The following is a 22,706-nucleotide window of genomic DNA, read 5'->3' as shown; positions in this document are numbered from 1 at the left end:
CAATTAAATGAAAATTAAACTAATTTTTGACCTAATAATTTAAAGTGTTAGGAAGGGAACATTTTATTTACAATAAATTTACAACTAGGGAAAAATTTTAAAAGAAACTTATTCCCTGTCTTCACCTTTAACTATCCCTTAATCTGTGGACTGTTGGGGCACCACACATTATCTGTTGACCATCTTTCTTCATTCCTCTGTCTTTTGCCTTGATTAGAATCTCTTTTAATGATACATTGTACCTTGAGATGAACTCCAATTGCCCTGGTAAGGAACTCTGCTGTTTGGCGTAGTGCCTCATAGCTTCCGTACAAACATAGTGAACCACTGGATACGTCTTCCCGCAGCTCGCGGAGCTGCGGACACTCTTGCAAGACGTGCGCCACCGTCTCTTCTGATTCGGCAACGGGCATCAAAATTTGGCCGGAACCGGGCGAAGTACGCACCTATGGGGCAGTGTCCCGTAAGCCACTGCGCTATTGTTGTTTGTTCCGACCTTTTTAGCCTCCACCATGGGTCCTCTCGATTTGGGCGACGCATGTGCTGCCAGACTCCCCTGGCAGTGTTGGAGTCATCCCAGGATTTCAACCACTTTTCATGTACCCACTCTCGTATTGCTGTCGTAGCCTGTTGGAACGTACTTGGTGACTCGAAAGTGGGCACGGCCAGCGCTCCTTCTCGTGCTAGAGCCTCGTCCACCAATTTGGACTTTCCCCCTAAGCCAGCCATGGCTTGGAGGCAGGACTGAGAATCGGTAACCATTACAACGGTTGTCGCAACGGTTATCTTTTCACGCATTTTTTGGAGCATGAAATTGAGGGTATTGGTTATCGCCGTTAATTCTGCATCAAAGCTACATGCGGCGAGGCTGCATGTGCCTGACAGCTTGTCTGGTTCATGGTCTGGGTAACAGATACATTGTACCTTATCTAGTATGTCTCTAATGTTTAATGGTATGGATTTCTTTTTTTTTTTTTCATAAAAAAGAAAGAGTTTATAATTAAATGAGATTTTTTTGTCATCTGTGTACACCGTCATTTTCACCTATTGCATCTTGTTACTCCCCTTTTAGTCTGTTTCAAATTGGATCCATCTCTGTTCATTTTTACTGTCATAGAATTAAATGGGACTAATTACTTTGTGTGACTAATTACTTTGTGTGACTAATTACGCTGTGTGACTAATTACGTTGTGTGACTAATTACTTTGTGTGACTAATTACTTTGTGTGACTAAGTACTTTGCGTGACTAAGTACTTTGTGTGACTACGTACTTTGTGTGACTAAGTACTTTGTGTGACTAAGTACTTTGTGTGACTAATTACTTTGTGTGACTAATTACTTTGTGTGACTAATTACTTTGTGTGACTAATTACTTTGTGTGACTAATTACTTTGTGTGACTCATTACTTTGTGTGACTCATTACTTTGTGTGACTCATTACTTTGTGTGACTAAGTACCTTGTGTGACTAAGTACTTTGTGTGACTAAGTACTTTGTGTGACTAATTACTTTGTGTGTATAACAGCATTGTTTCAGCTCCAGAAAGAAAAAGTTTCTGGTCATAACATTGTTTTGACTGTTCTCACAGATGACATACATTCCATGGAGCCTACATGCCATCTACACTGATGAGACACAAGACTTCTCCCAAGCAGAACTTGCTCTTCTTGTCTCTCTGAGCATTGACCCAAAGAACATGTTCTTAGCTGGAGACACTGCACAGAGTATAATGAGAGGAATTTCCTTTAGATTTGCTGACTTGAATTCACTCTTTTATTTGAAGGCAAAACATAAATCAAAGGTAAGTAAATGTCATTAAGCTTTTGTTATATTTTCCCTATTCATTGAGCTTAACCTAGACAAGTGTTAAATTAGTGTTGTGAAGAATATCTCATATTGCTTTAGCATTCTAAGCAAATGGACTTAGACACAATACCCCAAGATCTCTTTATGGTCCTCTGGAAGTGGGAAAAGATCGAGTGGTAGAAGAAAAAAATATTAACAGGGAAACAGTTCTGCAGAATTAGGCTGCTCACATCATCATATTGGAATACTGGGCAGACATCTTGAGCTGATGGTGCCAGTAGAACACAACCCACTGTTGTCAGAAAAAAGAATTTTACACTCAATCATTTGGTCTTCTTGTGTGCCAGATACAAGAGAAAAAGCCACTGAAGGGCTTGGTTTTAAAATAATTGTGCAGTATTAACTAATAACAGAGATACCAACAATCATAGCCATATCTAATTATACTTGTGCCTTCGTCACCAGGCATATTTATTGCAATATATGCTTTTTTATCTTGAATGCCTAGTAAATATTAAATGAATGAAAGGATTATAGAGTTAAATGTAATATCATTTGTATTAAAAAGAAGGATTATAAAAATGTTATCAACATTTATGAGACTTTTTACCTATCGGATTTAAACTAAGACAAGATACAAAAGCTGAATATGCAATTAAATTGTTCTAAGGATTTTATCAGTTGGTCAGACATGTTATCTCTAAACTGACTCTTCTATCCTGAAAGAACATTCAATACATGTAAAGCAAAACTGAAAAAATGTATTTATTGATCAAGTGTCTTTTGGTCTTAAGTAGTCGCTACATTTTTCTTTAAAGAACGATACTTTCATATAATAAGAAGACAGTAGGAGAAAGAATCCCTAATTTTATCCTGAAATTGCAACCTTTCTATTTTATGTTACAAGTTTTTATAAGAAATAAAAAGGTTATATTAATTTCAACAAGTATTTTAATTGAATCCTCCTGTGTATTGCACTTTCCCAGAGGCCAGGTACAATATATCAGTTGTCACACAATTATAGATCACACACTGGCATTCTTTCAATGGCTTCAGCGTTGTTAGACATTGTGCTAAAGCTCTTCCCAGACTCTATTGACAAACTTGAGAAAGATCAGGGCTTGTTCCAAGGACCAAAGCCTGTCCTTATTGAATCTTGTAAACCAGGTAGGCCAGATTTTTAAAAAATTTATTTACTTATTTATTTATTTTAAATATAAAATTATTCTCACAAGATTGTATGAACATTTCAGTTATTTCTGGCCATTAGCTGACTTTCTATTGAGTGAGTCTTACAACATATAGGAATAAAGAAAATACAACTTGTGACTACATTTTTCCTGTAATGTCAAGTTCAGTGATATTTAAAAAATTCCAAAAACTCCAGCCTTTAACTCAATTAAGATATTTTAATAGCCAATGGCTTCAAGGCTGCATGCCACATGAAATGAGAAGTTTCTATTCTCATATACAGCTGTGGTGAATTCAGATTTGAACAAATGACTTATATTTTCAGTGTTTGATCATAGTTGTATAATGACTGTCTTTGAATATAAGAGTATAATTTAATATTTTCATGAGCCTTTGGGTGATCTCAACCAAGGTAAGTTTTCCTAAAAAATGACATATGTATTTTATATATACTTTTCTGTTTGAAAAAAAAAAATCAACATAAAAATAATTTGTTCAGAGGTGAGAAATGCAAGTACTAATATGTTGTTCATCCACAGAGGAGCTGATGAATCTGTTGGCAGGCAACAAGAGGGATACTTCACACATTGAGTTTGGAGCACACCAGGCTGTATTGGTGCTGGATGATGATGCCAAAGAAAAACTTCCCCAAGAGCTTCGTTCAGGAATTAAACTTACCATCTATGAATCCAAAGGACTGGAGTTTGATGACATTCTCATTTATAACTTCTTCACCAATTCCAAAGTAATCATTTTTATTATGTTTATAGTTAATATTATACAGTTGACTCTTGATAGTCTGAGGGTAGCAGGACCGAAAAGATGGCGGATTGCTTATAAACTCAGATTACCAAAAAGTATCTATACTTCTAAAAAAAATGGTTTTATATATCACATCTATATCTATATAGCATGGTCCATGGGGAGTGGGTATCTTGGGAAAAGGTGTCTGTGCTGCCTTTAGGCACACGGCAAACAGAACTCTGTCTGGATTTAAACTCAAGCCCTTTTGTTATTTATCCCACAATGCATTTCATTCAATCTAATGAACCAAACCTAGCTTTTGTTTTATTCATTCAACAGGTTGATAAAGAATGGAGAGTAGTTACAGATTACTTACAGAACCTAGTGACTGATTTAAAAAGTGGGAACAAGCAAGAGAACTTGAAAATAATTGATTCAGGTAAAAACATTTTCTAGCCTAATATTATAGTGCAGTATAGAATATATAGAACATTCCAATAGTTTGTTATTTTAAACTATTATTTGCTCTCTTGAAACATTCAAGTATACACTCAAAATATCTTATTTATGGGGTGGTTGACTGTTAAAGCACTTGTCATCTGAACCAAGGGTTCTTGCGTTGGATCCCAGTTATGAATGGGATTCTGCATTTTGGGATTTTTAGGCTGCTACTGAGTCTAATGGGTACTTGACATATGTTAGGAAAGTAAAGGGACTTGGTTGTTATGCAGGCACGTGACACAGTTGTTAATCATTGGCCATTTCACCATAGATCACAAGGTTTGAAAAGGGGAAACAATTATCTTATAATGGTAGGTCAGTCACTAACAGATTACATAAAAGTTGTATCAATATATTAACAATTATAAATTAGACTAAAATGTAATGTTTCATAAAAATATTTTTAAAACTATTTTAGATGTTCTGGAAAAAGGTTGTAGACTCCGACCTTTGTCATTTGATAGCCGCCAACATAAGTTGCTTGACACAGAACTGAAACAGCTATACACTGCAGTAACCAGAGCTCGTGTCAATGTCTGGATCTTTGATGAAAATTCAGAGAAAAGAGCTCCAATGTTTGAATACTTTAAGGCATTAAAACTTGTTCAGGATCTAGAAGAATTTAAGCAAAGTAAGTTTCAAATTTCACCTGTCAAGGTAGTATGTTTCATAGACTAAAAGAAAACAGGTTTTATTAATGACCTGGAGGATAATTGATAAGTAAACATATTTCTGTGATAAATGAGGTTATAATATTGCCAGGAGCTTTTTTAAATGCATTCACTTTCCAAAGCAATTACCCATTTCCATTTAATTCATCAGAAGTTGTCTTCTCTTTTTAGCTTAGGGAAATGACTAAACTTTGTTTTTCATATATCTTGTTGTTGGTGGGCCACAAAATATGCTATGGTGGGCATCGTTTGGCTAACTCTTTATTCATTATTAATTCTGTCAAAAAAATAAAAAACTCTTTCAAGCACATTTTTTGTCAACTATTTTAACTAGAAATTATTCAGCTTCTTATTAGTACCAATCTGTGGCCCATAATTACACCTTTCCACATTCATATGCACTCTCACCTTCTTTGCTTCATTGTTTTTTCCTTATAATTTCAAGATAATGAAGAAAAAGGTTTTATGGAGACCTCCACACCTCAAGAATGGAAATCAAAAGGTGACAAGTACTTGTCTGAGAAAAAGTATCGATTGGCTATAGATTGCTATGTGTGAGTATTTCTCTTAAGGGTTGAAAGAAAATCTGAGTTGGCTTGAAAAAAATTATTATTTCTTGCTTTGAACATTTTTATTTTTAAAATAACATTAGTCCAATTAATTAATAGAAATACTGTTGTTAATCAGACTGGGTCAGAATTGAAATTCCTAATGCGAGAACAAAGTTCTGTATAATGTACATTATGTGAGTTAAGGAAAATATCTGGCATGCTTATAAACTAACACTTATTTTTCAGTATTTGTTGAACTGTTTTTTTGACAGGTGACACATGTCAGTGTGGCATGAATGTTGCTTGCAACAAACTAAAAGTCTGAGTGACAGAAAAAAAATACTAGAAATATTAAATTTCTCATTTCATTCTTCTAATATTATTTCTCTAACTCCAAATTTTGTTTCAAGTATAAAATCTAATGGTTATATGATTATGAGGCTGAATAATAGTTACTAATAATTTTGCTGTTGTAATTTCTAGAAAGGCCAAAGAACCAGATATGGAAAAATTGGTTAAAGCTTTTCTTACAGCTGAGGAGGCACCTAGGCTTGCACAGAATGTAACACTAATGAAAAACATGTATGTGAAGGCTGGGGCACAGTTTCTTTCATGCCGTCAATTGCCTCATGCTGCCCGTTGTTTTGAAAAGGCAGAGGATAAAACCTTGGCTGCTAAGTGCTATGAAAAATGTCGCCAGGTATTTATAAATTATACTCTTTTTTGTTTTTAAAAGCTTATTAAGTGAAAGTTCCAAGACTTTTTATTGCATTTTTATATTATATTGTAAAAGGAATTTAAAATGTACTAAGTTTGATTGAACATAACATCTCTTCTTGATCATAATGTTGATGATTTGCATAGTGTGTCTCTTCATGCTGTCAAATATTTGAGTTTGATCAGAGCATTCTGATTCACATATAATTCCTAGATATGGAGTTCAAATTTGTAGCATTTTACCATTACTGTTACAAATATTTATTCTACTTGTAAGAGCAATAAGTAATCTGGCCTAAAAAATCATGCTGTATCATTTTTTTCTTTTTAAAGAATAGATTTAACTTGCAGGTGCATCATTTTTATTATTTTTATCAGAGAGTTTCATTAAACATGCTTATAGTCTATTTCGATATACCATGTAGGCCTACTTGGGCATGTAAAAATCTAGTTTCCAACTAAAACAAATATGCTTTTATTTACCGCTAAAGTTTGAGAAGGCTGCTCAGCTGTACATGGAAGTCCCTGATATCATCAGTGCTAGCCGATGTTACCAACAGAGTGGCAACTTTGGACAGGCTATTGATATACTAGCCTCTGAAAATTTGTTTGAAAGATCTGTGGAGTGCCTTCATACATATCAGAAACTGATTCAGGTGAAAAATATAGTATATTGCAATCTTAGAATTATTTCCATTAAAATATTTTTCATTTGTGTTTAAATGTAGTAGTCATCATTTACTCTAGAACTAATATTCTTTTTGCAGGAGTATCAAGAAAGGAATCAAGTGATACCACCTGTGCTTTTAGACAAAAGGCTTAATGAGGAATTCACTGAAAACAAACTGTGGATGAGGTGGTCTTTATTTCACTAAAGTGTCTTTCTATATTTTGATACAATGTTTTTTTTTACTCATTTTAGATGTTCCTTCATATTTAAAGGTAATTACGTCCTAGCCCAAATCTCAAGGAGGATGGTGGGAAATGGTGGCGGGAAGACTTAAGAACATGTGACCTTTGAATGGCAATCCAGAGTGCTTATCCATTTTATTTTGAAACTATGCTTTATTTCTTGCACAAGTGCTTTGTTGTTTAAAATATAGTTGTTGCTTTAGATGTTATTATCGTTCTCTATGTTAGATTGAAATGTTTATGACAGTTTTTTATATTTGATGGCTTGATAGTTTCTTTTTGACAGCTCTGAATGCTATAAAAATATTTTTGCACAAATGTAATGTGTAATTGCAATATCAATTTCAATTTTTATTATTTACAGTTTTAATTTCACTTTCAATTTAAATTAAAATAGTATTATTTATGTATAAAACTTTTAAAATTCTTTTGATAGATTAGCAGAACATCAGCATAAGAATAATCAAAGTTTCAAAGAAACACTTCAAAAAGTGACTGATGCAAAAGAGAAAATAGATTTTTTCAAGAAGATCAATTTGTGGAAGGAAGCAGCTATACTTTTATTTGATGAAGGTACTTTTATGTCAATGTAAATTTAAGTAAATGTAAAATTTTTATTAATTGGCAGTAAATGAAAATATAAAGTACTGGGTGTAAAATATACAACAGGATCTCATAAATGTTGGAAACTAAATCCCAAGAGGAACCCCTATGGCAACTGGAATATTTGTACTCTCTTAGACTGTACTTTGACAAGCAGCTCAATAAAATGTTTGAAATGTTTTTCTAGGTGATACCAAGCAAGCCGCAGAATTAATGTTTAAAATTGGTGAGTTAAACACTGCTCTGGACTATGCTAAACAAGGATTTCACAAGGCATTAGCAGCTTCCATCCATATGGCCTTGGCACATTCATCCTTTCTGAACAAAGATATGGTAAATGTCCTTTAATATGTATGACAAAATGCTTGTGTCAGGATTTCAGTAGCCTAAGTAGCTAAAACTGCGCTTGTTTTACTGCTATAATATTATCTTCAATTCACATACAGCTTATTTAATATGAATATTAATACATTTTTATGTTACAAAGGTAAATTGAGCTGAAACTCTGACATCAACAGTTGTATGTTTATAATTTTATGTAGGACTCCACTATACAAAATCTGAAAGAGGCACAGGGAATGTATATTGAACTGAATGATAATCCAGGACAAGCTTTGACTAAATTCTATTTGGGAAAATATCTCCAAGATCAAACACGTCTGATTTCTGGTTTGTTACTGATTTAAAATATGTTTCTTTGATTTGAAAAAACAATGTATGTATATAGAAAAATGTATGAATTGTAATTGTTGTTTTGCTTTTCACTGTCATAAAGACTGTTAACAGACATGGTTAGCTTTGGGTGTATATCCACTTTATCTATAATTTCTTCTAAACTATACTCTTCCTTGATGCTAATAGTAATTTTATAATGTTTTCAGCAAGCAAGCACTTTGGCATGTGTGGATCTATTCAGTGCGTAGGTCAACTTGAGTGCTTCTCAGCTCTCTTTAAAGTCACCACATTTTCTAACAAAGAAATTTGCAATGAGTTTATAAAATACATAAGTGATTTGGGATGTAAGGTCAGTAATTCATCTTAATTGGCATAAAGTCATTTCATTTATTTCAAAGTAAACTGTATGCTTTATGTTCAGCATTTCTCCCCTTTGTATTTTTTTTTACATTTCATTTCATTTCTGGTCCCAGCACAATCAAATGCCATGAGTCTAAACAATGTCCTATTTTTAGAAACACCTGAAAGGGGAATAGCTGCTATTACTTTTGTGGTTTCTGTCTGTGCATCCTTATACTATTTAAAGCTCAAAAACAGGAAAAGATATTTATTTCAAATCCTGTATCTTGATATTTTAGATTTTTTAAAGTTCTAATGCCATTGCTACTTTTTTTTTCTGAAAGTGAAACGTTTTAATTTTTAAAATTAGCTATGCAAGCAGTTTTTTAATAAAAATACACAACTTTTTACAACCATTTACTATTAATAGTAAAACAACAGGGGAGGCTATTAGTTAGGGAGGTGATGTGACTTGTTTTTTTTTAAGTAAAAAAATTAAATAAATTTAAATTTAGCTAGAGAACTAGATGTAGGTCTAGATCCAACATCCGCGATCACGCTACTCTGCCTCATCGTGGTGCTCGCGTGGAAACGACCATTAGAGGAAGTGGTTAGGCTAAATGGGTAGCAACACAAGACTCCGTGGGGATGCCCACGGGTAGACAAGAATCAACCCCTTGCACGGGCGGGGTTGTAAAAAAGTCCCCACAAAACTGTCACACATCCATGCACTGTTCCTCAAAGGGACCGTTACATAAATGGCGGGTCCCACACAGTTAGCTTGGTACATTGAAGGAAAATGGTAGAAGATCCCGGTGTATTCTCGGCCTTCGGCCGTGTCTAGCCCACGCGTTAGGGGCCAAATGCATCGGTCAACAGCAATGTTTTACATAGGCATTGTCTAGGGTCTCTCCCAAACAGAACTGTGTGTTCACACAGGTTTTTTTTTTTTTTTTAAATGTTTGGCGTCCAAACCGTTTTTTTTTTTCAAAATTAGGGCTCGAAGAGCCTTCTGCTCAGACCTTAGACATCAAAAAGATCCAACATCAGTTTTAAAAGGGATATTGATTTTTGAAAGGACTATCATATTCCAGAATTTCTGAATGTAAGGCATTATTGGATCAAGAATTTAATAAAAATTGTTCCTTAACTTTTTGTTATTAAGAGAGAAACCATTGTATGAAATTGCATAAAGAAGTCATTGTCTTTTAAAAAAGTAATTTTAATGTTTTTCTTGTTCTAAAAAATTGTATTTCTCAATTTTCTGTCACAAAGATAACTCACATTCTATGTTTACTTTTGTTAAAAAGACAAAGAAGGCATTCAGTATGTATATAATTAGAATGTAATTGAAAAGAACAATAAATAAGCAGGGTTTCTTATTTCAAAGTGAAGTGCAATATACTCCACATGAAATGCACTTATAACATTTCACCAAAAGGAAAAGTTTCTTCCTTGAGGCCTCAAATGAGAGATTGACCCTTTAAAAACAATTACATCAATTAGATCAGTGTTTTCCAAATTGCGTTTTGAGGCCTGAATAGGTGTTCTATGAAGTACTAAAATAATCAAGTAGTAGACCACCACATGAATTAATCTCACTAAAAATTAAGCAAAGTGTTCTACTAAAAACTCAGAATGTGCATAGTGTGTTCTTGTAGATTTTATCAACAATCACAAACTGCTTTAGATTCTCAAACGATTCTTCAATTCCTGACACTTGCAACCATTTCTCAAACGTTATTTTCACTTTAGCAATGAATTGCTTCATATTGCCGTCAGATGGTGGTTTTAGACCATGAAACCTTTGTCTGTAGTCGTCTTCACTGTATTGGTAGAAGTCAAGCAGTGTTTTTTTAGGATGGCATAATTGGCTACCTTATTGTCACTTAGCACTTGTAATGCATCAAGGGCTCTTCCCCCTACCAAACTGAGAAGTTGTATGGCGTCATTAGCATTTCAAACCTGTTGATAAATGCATCCATCTTATCCTTGGCTTTCACAAATTTTTTTTTTTTTTTATATCATATTTTCTTCATCGTATTTTCTTGCACATCAAGTTCCTTCTCTTTACGCTCCTTTTAAATTGCTGCAATTCTGGCCTTTGAGTCCTCATCATCTCTTTTGATTTTCACTGCAACTTGTTCTTCATCTAATTTCCACCTAAATTTCATCATCTCCTCTTCTTGCATTGCCAGCTTCCGTTCTAATTTTGCCCTTTCCTGCACTCTAGCATCTTTTTCCTCGTTCTACCTGATTATATCTTAAGCACACACTCGTCCAACTCTTCTTTCTGGTAGCCCAGACTTTTCCCTGCTTCGTGCGATGTTAACAAGTCACTGTATGGTCCTTCAGCAATCATATAGACATAGGTTTATTCTTATGATTTTTGCAAATAAGCTTAATCACTGAGTTGATTAGTTTCAATATTTCTGGTTTTTGTTTCATGGCAGTACAGTTTACTGCTAGCTCACTAATCAATGGAGCCAAAAGATAAAAGATACATAAATCTTATAGTTCATGTCAAAGGTTTGACACGTCTGCTTATCAACTAGTCAAATCAAACAGTTCACCTGTCAAATTATTGACAAATCTGCTGCTCCACCATTGTTGTGAACTCCTGGCTTGGCTTTGTCATGGACACATACACCATTCCAAAAAATACCAGGGATATATTAAGAATAGAATATTTATTTAATAAAAGTAATCATAAATACTCTTGTAGCTGTAAATAAAGCAATCCAATATTGAACTAATAAATAAACAACAAACTATGTAACTGCCTTATACTGTCCTTCTACTATTGGTATCAAAACTCAGGCCTGTGACAGCAATAACAATCTCTTAAGGGACATCACTCTAACCCAACCAATAAACCAAAGAAATAGCAACAAATAAACTTAAAAATCCTTAACTCTTACACCCAAGATTCTATCAAGTGCCATCCACAATACTACATACAAACATAATCACCACATACGTTAAGGAAAAAGTTTGGAAAACACTGAATTATATAATCCTTCAATAACATCAGTTAGACTAGGTTCACATTAAACTTTATCTTCATAACTACCAGTTCATTAAATACATATGAATATTAACAATGTATAGCATTAATAATAACATTAATAAATCTCCATACCATGCTAACAGTCGGACTAACAATACAATAGTATCGGCAACATTTTAAAAACTTACACATCTCTTCGTTTTGTATTGGTGAAGATAGGGTTGTGGTTGTGGATAGTTTGTTGTTCATAACTTCTGATACTCATGCTTGAAATATTGACACCTTTTTACCTTTACCTGACTGAGTGGTCCACTTGGGTGACTGTTTTTGAGTTTGCACTTCCACACAAACTCTCTTTGTAATCTTGTAATACATATATTCATTATATTAGTTTCTTAAAATGTTTGACTCATGCTAGAAGTAAATTAACCATATCTTTGCAGGTGATTGAAGTCTTGCATGACAAGAAACCAGAGAATGCTCTACTACGGAAAGAGTATTTGAAATTCTATGGCCTTGAACTTGATGTTAAAAATAAAAAGGTTACTTGGCATCCCCATGAATTCCCTTTATATCAGACTTTTGTAAACCCTACAGTAGATCGATCACCTGTCACTCAATCTGAATCTGAGGTAAGAATTTTATTTATATACTGTAAAAGTTATTTTCATTAAAAACCGCTTGACTAGGCAGCCATCCTGTGTGGCTCGCATTTCAGCCTGTGTCACTGTCATCTTCTGCTCCAATAAAAGGAAGCTAGGGCCAAATTTTAGAATTTTTAAGTAATTTAATTTTAGAAAACAGCACAATTTTTCCTTGGCATAGTCTGCAAAGGAGCTCACAGCTCAGCAGCAAAAAGCTGGCTAGAAGAAGAAAAAACTATAAAAGGAATTCTCAGAATATGCCCTGAGGAATACATTTGGCCTGTGATTGGACATTGTGCTATTCAGCCTGTCAAAATGCTGTCCAACAGAGAAAAATCTGAAAAAAAGTAAAAGGATAATTTATTTCTATGTTAGGCTTGGTGTCTGTCATTCTTTCTTGAATTGTGTTCATTCATTATGTTGTATTTTAGTATTCATGGTCTTTAAGTACTGTTCTGTGTAACATTTGAGTGTCAATGAAATTCAGAGAACTGAAGAAAGAAAAAGTAGACTCTGAGTGTAGAAACTTAAAAAAAGGTGATTTAGTACATTATACAAAAACACATAATAATTATAATAAAATTCTTTTTTTTTTTTTTTAACTTTGTGGTGACGTGAACTGAATGAGATACATTTATTTAACCTGCTGGCCACATAAGGTTTGGCAATGCTGTTTTAAAAGACTGTCTTTACTTTTCTTAGCTGAACATTTTCCTTTTGAATGCTTCTGCCTTTATGGCCTTTGAGGAGCATATAAATATGACTGCAGCTTTGTAGGAGTTTTACTTTTGATGAGTTTGCATATCTTTAACCTATGTGAGCCTGGAAGGTTTGGCTGCACACTGGACAGGTTATTCCAGCTGTTGCTAATGTCATTGGCCTTGCTTTTTTTCTCTGACGCTTTTCTGCCAGCACTGTTCTCTTGTCCTCAGCAATATGTACGCCATGATGCTCTGTCATGTGCTTCTGCCTCCCAATCTGGGCTCACATAGGTCTCACCACCCGCATGATGAGGCATAAAACCCCAGTGCAAAGCCCTCAGCCCCCTGGATGACAAAAGTGGTTATTATCGAACCACGATGGACGAACTATATATCTATGTCATTAACCAAAAAAGGCCATCTGGGTAAGATGTTTCATGGTCAATATCTACAACAATACAAAGAAATGTCTTCTAGATCATTATGGTAGTTGGCTAGTTGATTCAACATAAACAGCCACCAACACTCTGATCTTACAACTGTCATAGAAAATTCAGATATTTAAAATCAATCTAGAAGTTACATTGCTGTGTCTTTTAAATTTAGTGTAATTTTTTCTTTTGTAGAGGAGATAGCTTTTATTCAAAGAGGATCAGCATATAATTTCAATCATGTAGCTGCATGTGTTTTTAACATTTGATTTCTATGAAACAGGCAGTGATAGCTTTGAGTCTTGTGATAATACGCCGTATCAAGGAGTGGTCCAAGAGAATAATGAAAGCGATACAAGGGGCAATAGAGCCCTACCTGTTGTGCCACAAAGTCAAGGAAGGATTCAAGTGTGACCAACATCGACATCGATGCAGATACAAGCACAAGTTGGCTGCAACTTTGGAGGAGGATACAATTGTTTTAAATTGTTGGACCATGGCTGTAAGTAGACAAGTTTAAATGTATTAATGGCATTCTTTAGTTGACATTTCCAGTTTCCAATAGGAAATTAATATCTTCTGGATTGGCTGTCATAAGGTCTCCAGAACTAAAGAAGAAAAATACATTTTTTTTAAAATGTTAAAATACTTAATCTAATATATTCTTACATGATAGATTTTGTTTAATACTCATTTCACCTGTGAGATTATTGGAGTGCTAAAAGTTTTCTATTTGCTCACCTTCCCCTATTCCTTAGTCTGTGAATCATTGAAGCATCACACAAGATCTGTCAACCCTCTTTCTCCATTCCTGTCTGTCCTTTGCCTTGGATAGAATATCATTAAATGACAGGCCAGTCCTTTCTTTGTTGTTGTTTTCCTATCGCTTTCTCTGTCTGCCTCTTCTTATTTTTCTGGTACTGTTCCCTGAAGGAAGGTCTTTGCAAGCCCTGACCACCTTGTGATGTGGCCATAGAATAAAAGTTTGCTTTTTTTCTGACTGTGGTTAGCAGCTCAACGTGGGGACTACTGGCTGTATTAATCCTGTTTCTAATATCTTATTTTGTGATGCAGTCTTTGTAAGTGACACCTAGAATTTTTCTATAGCATCTTAGTTCCATTGCTAGGATCCTCTTCTCCAGATCTTCAAAAATTCTATTTGCTACTTCCCTTAATTCATCAGACTTTCCTACATCTCTTACCATCCACACAGATGCACAGCTATAAATGATGATGGTTACGTACAGATGAAACTTTTAATGATACAATAACAGACTCATATATGGTAGATTATGATGACTTTAATCTTGAGTTACAATTAATAATGTGTTAATAATAACTTTGATTACATTCCTCCATTTTCGGATTCCATCTTCTCTACTCTTTCAACACACATTCACACCATTCCACATTCACACTAGGCTGCGCACGTAACAATGATGTATTCTGTTTTTTGTTTTAGCTCTTTTTCTCATTTTTTATGGTAAATTTCTACAATAAAAAGGTTTTTGATACATTCGTTGTCTTATGGATCAGTACATTTCTAACTTTGTAGCACATGTGCAAAGGTCTTTATAACAACCCATTGATCACATGTTCTTTAGAATTAGGTTTATTGTAGAAAATTTTGTCTTAAACATCTCACCTACAATGCTTGAACTTTTCTTTCCAACTCTGTTGTTGAAAAGCTCATGATTCACATGCATATAGGAAATTCAATTGATTTTTAGCATGATCTTTGTTTCAATAGTTACATTCAAATAATCTAATGTTGTCTTCAGCCCAATAAGTACCAATTAGTTCAGAAAGTAAAGCAGTTTAGATGTGGACCACAATAGTTTCTAGATATTGGAACCATGTAAGCATTTTAAACAAATTCTTCATAGGTATGGCTTGACAGCACACTGCATTCAGCAGCAGAGCAATTTGAACAGTTGCACATTCCAGACATAACAGCCAGTCTGGTTCAAAAGAATCAGATGTGGCTCTCTGCCCAAGGATTAGTGGAATTTGTGACTTCAGCAAGACTTTTAGCATCTGACCATTTTCAACAAATAATGGTTAAAGTGAGTGCATTGGAAACTGCAGTAAAAAAACAACTTGAAAGGTGACATAGTTTATAAACTTTTGAAGTGAATTTATCCTTAAGTTTTTATCCTTAATTTGTTTTTTTTAAATGGTTATTTGATTGTCCCATTAAAATCATTAGCTTCAGTAATGTGTGAACTATTGATCCTTCAATCAAATTTAAGCTTAACTTCAGGTTTATAAATAATTGTCATAGTTCAGTAAACGTTTTAAAATAATAGTTTCTCAATCAAATTTCTACTGTAAAAGAAACACTGTTTATTACTAGCACCAGTTGCATAAGTTCTAATATCACTTACTCACTAGGCCACATTTTACTAGCTAGAATATTTTTATTTCACTCTCACTCATGTATTGTATTCTTTGCATTCATAACAGAAAGGTCAACTATATTAAAAGGGGGAAAAATAGTTTTGGTAGCAGACATACAATTCTGAGCCATTTTTTTTGTAGTGAACTGTCTTTTGCTCTACTGCACTCTATAAATAGGATCCCCAGAAAAATTAGCAAAGCTAATCAAACCTCAAAGGTCTGTCATCAGTCTATTCTCAAAGATCACATAATGATATCAGGGGTGGTCTTCAAGCTAAATGTTCTTTCTCTATTCTCAAATAAGCATTCCTCGTCTCTCTTACCTGCTTGCAGTATGCTTGCCTCTGTCACATGTGTCATTTGGAAAGGACCACCTCTACCCACTTCACCAGTTCATTTATAACAGTAATTTTGGAGTTTTGTTGTTATTACCAATCAAGTAATGAGATACTAGAAATCACAGGCCAAAATTATATGTTGGGCAAAATTACAATACCCAGGATGAAAAAAAATAGATACAAAATTACAATGTAGTGTGTAACAAATAATTCAGCGGATTCAAGAATTCATGGGCCAAAAGTATGAGTCGTTGAGGATTATATTACTGGTCTTTATTGTTGGAAGAGAAATTTAAGGCAGGTGATCAACTAGTGTCAGCACAGTGAAGCACAAGTATTAGGAATAGGATTCATGGGTTCATGTTAGAATCTAAAAAGAATTGGTTATGAGGCATTGCGAATAGTTTAACCTGTTTATATAGCAAAAAATCTGGAAACAAAACAATTTAACCAGCATAGCCACTGGGGAAAGCCAACAGCAAACTTAAGTAGCCTTGGCTTGAACTATATTATAGTAAAACAACAACTAAGATTTTTTCATTCACTCGTGTATTCTTGCAATGCTAAGAAAGAAAAAAAAAACAATTAGAAAAATTCTGTTATGTCTCAATCACATTTGTCAGGGTTCTTATTATATATATATATATATACTGCTGCTGCTATGCTCTGCTTGTCTCTTGTCTTGTTGTGTTTCTTAACTTGGTTCCTGTGGCTCACTAGGGGTTTCTTGAATATTAAATAATACTTGCTTGATACTTTCTTGGTTGCTCAATTATGTCATCAATACTTGCTTAACTCAAATACGAACACTTAATATACATCAACTCTAACTCCTTATATTCATGAATATCAACAATACTTTAATACTTGATAACGCACACAATTATATCACTCTTATGAAATAGTAATACACAAAACACCAGTCCATCAACTTATAAATACATAAATACCAGTCCATCAACTTATAAATACATAAATACCAGTCCAGGAAGTAAACGTCCAACCTTCCTGGACCGGGAGCAAGACCTTACTGACTTAACACATTCTCTCGCACATTCAACGAAGACTTAATCACTCAGTTCACAACACGTGCAACACTTGGCATTCATAACAAGGGGATATAACAATCACACCAAAATATTAAACTAACATTCATTCTCGCCATACCTCTCCCTGACATCCCCCCTCTCACGATATGACTGTTATTAGATAACAGTCATTCAAATATATACATAAATATACATACATACACACACTGTGTCATACACATACTTATATACATATATATAAACATATATATCTACAAACAAATGTATATAATGTACGTTAAAGTGAAATAGTCCTTATTAACCTAACAAAAGGAATGTGTCCAGCTATTTACAACAAAGGGAAAGGGAGAAAAGAATAAGTGAGAAAAGAATAAATGAGAAAAAAAAATAGTGGCATGGAGAGTTAAATTACAATTTGAAGTCGGCAGGCATAGTCCTTCCCACGTTAATATTTAATATGTAAAACAGCAAAAATACAAGAAAAGATCAACTCCTATGTATAGCAATAATATACGACAAGATACCATCTCTAATAGTTAAAGGCACGTTTCACATTGTATTGGGGGAAAAAATGAATTCTATCAATTATAACTAATACAAATATGCTAAGTCTTGACAGTGTATCTGCTAGTAGACAATGGTCTGTGGTCAAACTGAATTGTGCATCCTCCTGGGTATCAGAGGTATATGTCTAGGCGTTGGACACTCACGCTACTAATGAAGTAATGCTGCTCTCTATATGTCAGCTCTCTGCACTTTACCGGAAGGAAGCCATCTACTTGGTGCAACACACAGCAAGCTATTTCGGATGTACTGTTTAGATAAACACAATAACTATTAAGATTTGGTACAAAAAAATAATTAAAATACATGAAGACAGACAATGCTGAATTTTCTCTATTGCCAAGTCGCACTCGGGAATTCAGGTGACCCTCGTGGACTTCCCCTTCTCAGCAACTGGGAGAGGGGAAACACTACGTCAAGATTTCTTTTTTCTTTTTCTTGGAAGTTTTAGGTACAAAAACATTTGTAGCCTATTGGGGTCTGGTTTTACTTTACCAGTACCAACAACTTTATAAACTCCTTTTGTTAGGTTTAATCTCTTTAATGGTTTGTGTACTCTGTGAAATGGTCTCAGAACATGAATAATATTATTGTCAATAAACTGACAATCAATAAGTTCCTTATCAATAAGTTCCTCAGTAGTTACTTCATTAAACCGACAATCAATAAGTTCTTTAGTAGTTAACACATTTTCACTTTTTTCTCTTTTATATGGTTTGTCACTAATATCATTTTCAATATAATGGCAGTCATTTAGTTCCTTATTAGTTAAGACATTTTCAATTAATACTTCCTTATCTTCAATCTCTCTCATATCATTAATAATATAATTGCAATCATTTAGTTCCTTATTACTTAAGACATTTTCAATTAATACTCCCTTATCTTCAATCTCTCTCATATCATTAATAATATAATTGCAATCATTTAGTTCCTTATTAGTTAAGACATTTTCAATTAATACTTCCTTATCTTCAATCTCTCTCATATCATTAATAATATAATTGCAATCATTTAGTTCCATATTGGTTAAGACATTTTCAATTAATACTTCCTTATCTTCAATCTCTCTCATATCATTAATAATATAATTGCAATCATTTAGTTCCTTATTAGTTAAGACATTTTCAATTAATACTTCCTTATCTTCAATCTCTCTCATATCATTAATAATATAATTGCAATCATTTAGTTCCTTATTAGTTAAGACATTTTCAATTAATACTTCCTTATCTTCAATCTCTCTCATATCATTAATAATATAATTGCAATCCTTTAGTTCCATATTGGTTAAGACATTTTCAATTAATACTTCCTTATCTTCAATCTCTCTCATATCATTAATAATATAATTGCAATCATTTAGTTCCTTATTAGTTAAGACATTTTCAATTAATACTTCCTTATCTTCAATCTCTCTCATATCATTAATAATATAATTGCAATCCTTTAGTTCCTTATTAGTTAAGACATTTTCAATTAATACTTCCTTATCTTCAATCTCTCTCATATCATTAATAATATAATTGCAATCCTTTAGTTCCATATTGGTTAAGACATTTTCAATTAATACTTCCTTATCTTCAATCTCTCTCATATCATTAATAATATAATTGCAATCATTTAGTTCCTTATTAGTTAAGACATTTTCAATTAATACTTCCTTATCTTCAATCTCTCTCATATCATTAATAATATAATTGCAATCCTTTAGTTCCTTATTAGTTAAGACATTTTCAATTAATACTTCCTTATCTTCAATCTCTCTCATATCATTAATAATATAATTGCAATCCTTTAGTTCCATATTGGTTAAGACATTTTCAATTAATACTTCCTTATCTTCAATCTCTCTCATATCATTAATAATATAATTGCAATCCTTTAGTTCCATATTGGTTAAGACATTTTCAATTAATACTTCCTTATCTTCAATCTCTCTCATATCATTAATAATATAATTGCAATCCTTTAGTTCCATATTGGTTAAGACATTTTCAATTAATACTTCCTTATCTTCAATCTCTCTCATATCATTAATAATATAATTGCAATCATTTAGTTCCTTATTAGTTAAGACATTTTCAATTAATACTTCCTTATCTTCAATCTCTCTCATATCATTAATAATATAATTGCAATCCTTTAGTTCCATATTGGTTAAGACATTTTCAATTAATACTTCCTTATCTTCAATCTCTCTCATATCATTAATAATATAATTGCAATCATTTAGTTCCTTATTAGTTAAGACATTTTCAATTAATACTTCCTTATCTTCATTCTCTCTCATATCATTAATAATATAATTGCAATCCTTTAGTTCCTTATTAGTTAAGACATTTTCAATTAATACTTCCTTATCTTCAATCTCTCTCATATCATTAATAATATAATTGCAATCCTTTAGTTCCATATTGGTTAAGACATTTTCAATTAATACTTCCTTATCTTCAATCTCTCTCATATCATTAATAATATAATTGCAATCATTTAGTTCCTTATTAGTTAAGACATTTTCAATTAATACTTCCTTATCTTCAATCTCTCTCATATCATTAATAATATAATTGCAATCCTTTAGTTCCTTATTAGTTAAGACATTTTCAATTAATACTTCCTTATCTTCAATCTCTCTCATATCATTAATAATATAATTGCAATCCTTTAGTTCCATATTGGTTAAGACATTTTCAATTAATACTTCCTTATCTTCAATCTCTCTCATATCATTAATAATATAATTGCAATCCTTTAGTTCCATATTGGTTAAGACATTTTCAATTAATACTTCCTTATCTTCAATCTCTCTCATATCATTAATAATATAATTGCAATCATTTAGTTCCATATTGGTTAAGACATTTTCAATTAATACTTCCTTATCTTCAATCTCTCTCATATCATTAATAATATAATTGCAATCCTTTAGTTCCATATTGGTTAAGACATTTTCAATTAATACTTCCTTATCTTCAATCTCTCTCATATCATTAATAATATAATTGCAATCATTTAGTTCCTTATTAGTTAAGACATTTTCAATTAATACTTCCTTATCTTCAATCTCTCTCATATCATTAATAATATAATTGCAATCCTTTAGTTCCATATTGGTTAAGACATTTTCAATTAATACTTCCTTATCTTCAATCTCTCTCATATCATTAATAATATAATTGCAATCCTTTAGTTCCATATTGGTTAAGACATTTTCAATTAATACTTCCTTATCTTCAATCTCTCTCATATCATTAATAATATAATTGCAATCCTTTAGTTCCATATTGGTTAAGACATTTTCAATTAATACTTCCTTATCTTCAATCTCTCTCATATCATTAATAATATAATTGCAATCATTTAGTTCCTTATTAGTTAAGACATTTTCAATTAATACTTCCTTATCTTCAATCTCTCTCATATCATTAATAATATAATTGCAATCCTTTAGTTCCATATTGGTTAAGACATTTTCAATTAATACTTCCTTATCTTCAATCTCTCTCATATCATTAATAATATAATTGCAATCCTTTAGTTCCTTATTAGTTAAGACATTTTCAATTAATACTTCCTTAACTTCAATCTCTCTCATATCATTAATAATATAATTGCAATCCTTTAGTTCCTTATTAGTTAAGACATTTTCAATTAATACTTCCTTATCTTCAATCTCTCTCATATCATTAATAATATAATTGCAATCCTTTAGTTCCATATTGGTTAAGACATTTTCAATTAATACTTCCTTATCTTCAATCTCTCTCATATCATTAATAATATAATTGCAATCCTTTAGTTCCATATTGGTTAAGACATTTTCAATTAATACTTCCTTATCTTCAATCTCTCTCATATCATTAATAATATAATTGCAATCATTTAGTTCCTTATTAGTTAAGACATTTTCAATTAATACTTCCTTATCTTCAATCTCTCTCATATCATTAATAATATAATTGCAATCCTTTAGTTCCATATTGGTTAAGACATTTTCAATTAATACTTCCTTATCTTCAATCTCTCTCATATCATTAATAATATAATTGCAATCATTTAGTTCCTTATTAGTTAAGACATTTTCAATTAATACTTCCTTATCTTCAATCTCTCTCATATCATTAATAATATAATTGCAATCCTTTAGTTCCATATTGGTTAAGACATTTTCAATTAATACTTCCTTATCTTCAATCTCTCTCATATCATTAATAATATAATTGCAATCCTTTAGTTCCATATTGGTTAAGACATTTTCAATTAATACTTCCTTATCTTCAATCTCTCTCATATCATTAATAATATAATTGCAATCATTTAGTTCCTTATTAGTTAAGACATTTTCAATTAATACTTCCTTATCTTCAATCTCTCTCATATCATTAATAATATAATTGCAATCCTTTAGTTCCATATTGGTTAAGACATTTTCAATTAATACTTCCTTATCTTCAATCTCTCTCATATCATTAATAATATAATTGCAATCATTTAGTTCCTTATTAGTTAAGACATTTTCAATTAATACTTCCTTATCTTCAATCTCTCTCATATCGTTAATAATATAATTGCAATCCTTTAGTTCCTTATTAGTTAAGACATTTTCAATTAATACTTCCTTATCTTCAATCTCTCTCATATCATTAATAATATAATTGCAATCCTTTAGTTCCATATTGGTTAAGACATTTTCAATTAATACTTCCTTATCTTCAATCTCTCTCATATCATTAATAATATAATTGCAATCATTTAGTTCCTTATTAGTTAAGACATTTTCAATTAATACTTCCTTATCTTCAATCTCTCTCATATCATTAATAATATAATTGCAATCCTTTAGTTCCATATTGG

At 32.4% G+C, this 22,706-nt stretch overlaps 1 protein-coding gene across 1 annotated transcript in view; it reads left to right on the top strand.

Annotated features, from left to right (window-relative positions):
- Positions 1-22,706, top strand: part of LOC106060020 (TPR and ankyrin repeat-containing protein 1-like) — a 72,472-nt gene that overhangs the window by 32,432 nt on the left and 17,334 nt on the right. The window contains exons 25-40 of the mRNA XM_056015207.1: positions 1,591-1,803; positions 2,795-2,975; positions 3,539-3,744; positions 4,083-4,182; positions 4,663-4,875; positions 5,361-5,469; positions 5,950-6,166; positions 6,675-6,839; positions 6,951-7,039; positions 7,532-7,668; positions 7,886-8,031; positions 8,241-8,367; positions 8,580-8,722; positions 12,166-12,354; positions 13,782-14,000; positions 15,385-15,605. Coding sequence (XP_055871182.1) covers positions 1,591-1,803; positions 2,795-2,975; positions 3,539-3,744; positions 4,083-4,182; positions 4,663-4,875; positions 5,361-5,469; positions 5,950-6,166; positions 6,675-6,839; positions 6,951-7,039; positions 7,532-7,668; positions 7,886-8,031; positions 8,241-8,367; positions 8,580-8,722; positions 12,166-12,354; positions 13,782-14,000; positions 15,385-15,605 — 2,675 coding nt within the window. The remainder of the gene's footprint in view (positions 1-1,590; positions 1,804-2,794; positions 2,976-3,538; positions 3,745-4,082; positions 4,183-4,662; positions 4,876-5,360; positions 5,470-5,949; positions 6,167-6,674; positions 6,840-6,950; positions 7,040-7,531; positions 7,669-7,885; positions 8,032-8,240; positions 8,368-8,579; positions 8,723-12,165; positions 12,355-13,781; positions 14,001-15,384; positions 15,606-22,706) is intronic.

Source organism: Biomphalaria glabrata, chromosome 17 (genome assembly GCF_947242115.1).
Source record: "Biomphalaria glabrata chromosome 17, xgBioGlab47.1, whole genome shotgun sequence".
NCBI lineage: Eukaryota > Metazoa > Mollusca > Gastropoda > Planorbidae > Biomphalaria > Biomphalaria glabrata.
This window is presented reverse-complemented; position numbering and strand designations above follow the sequence as displayed.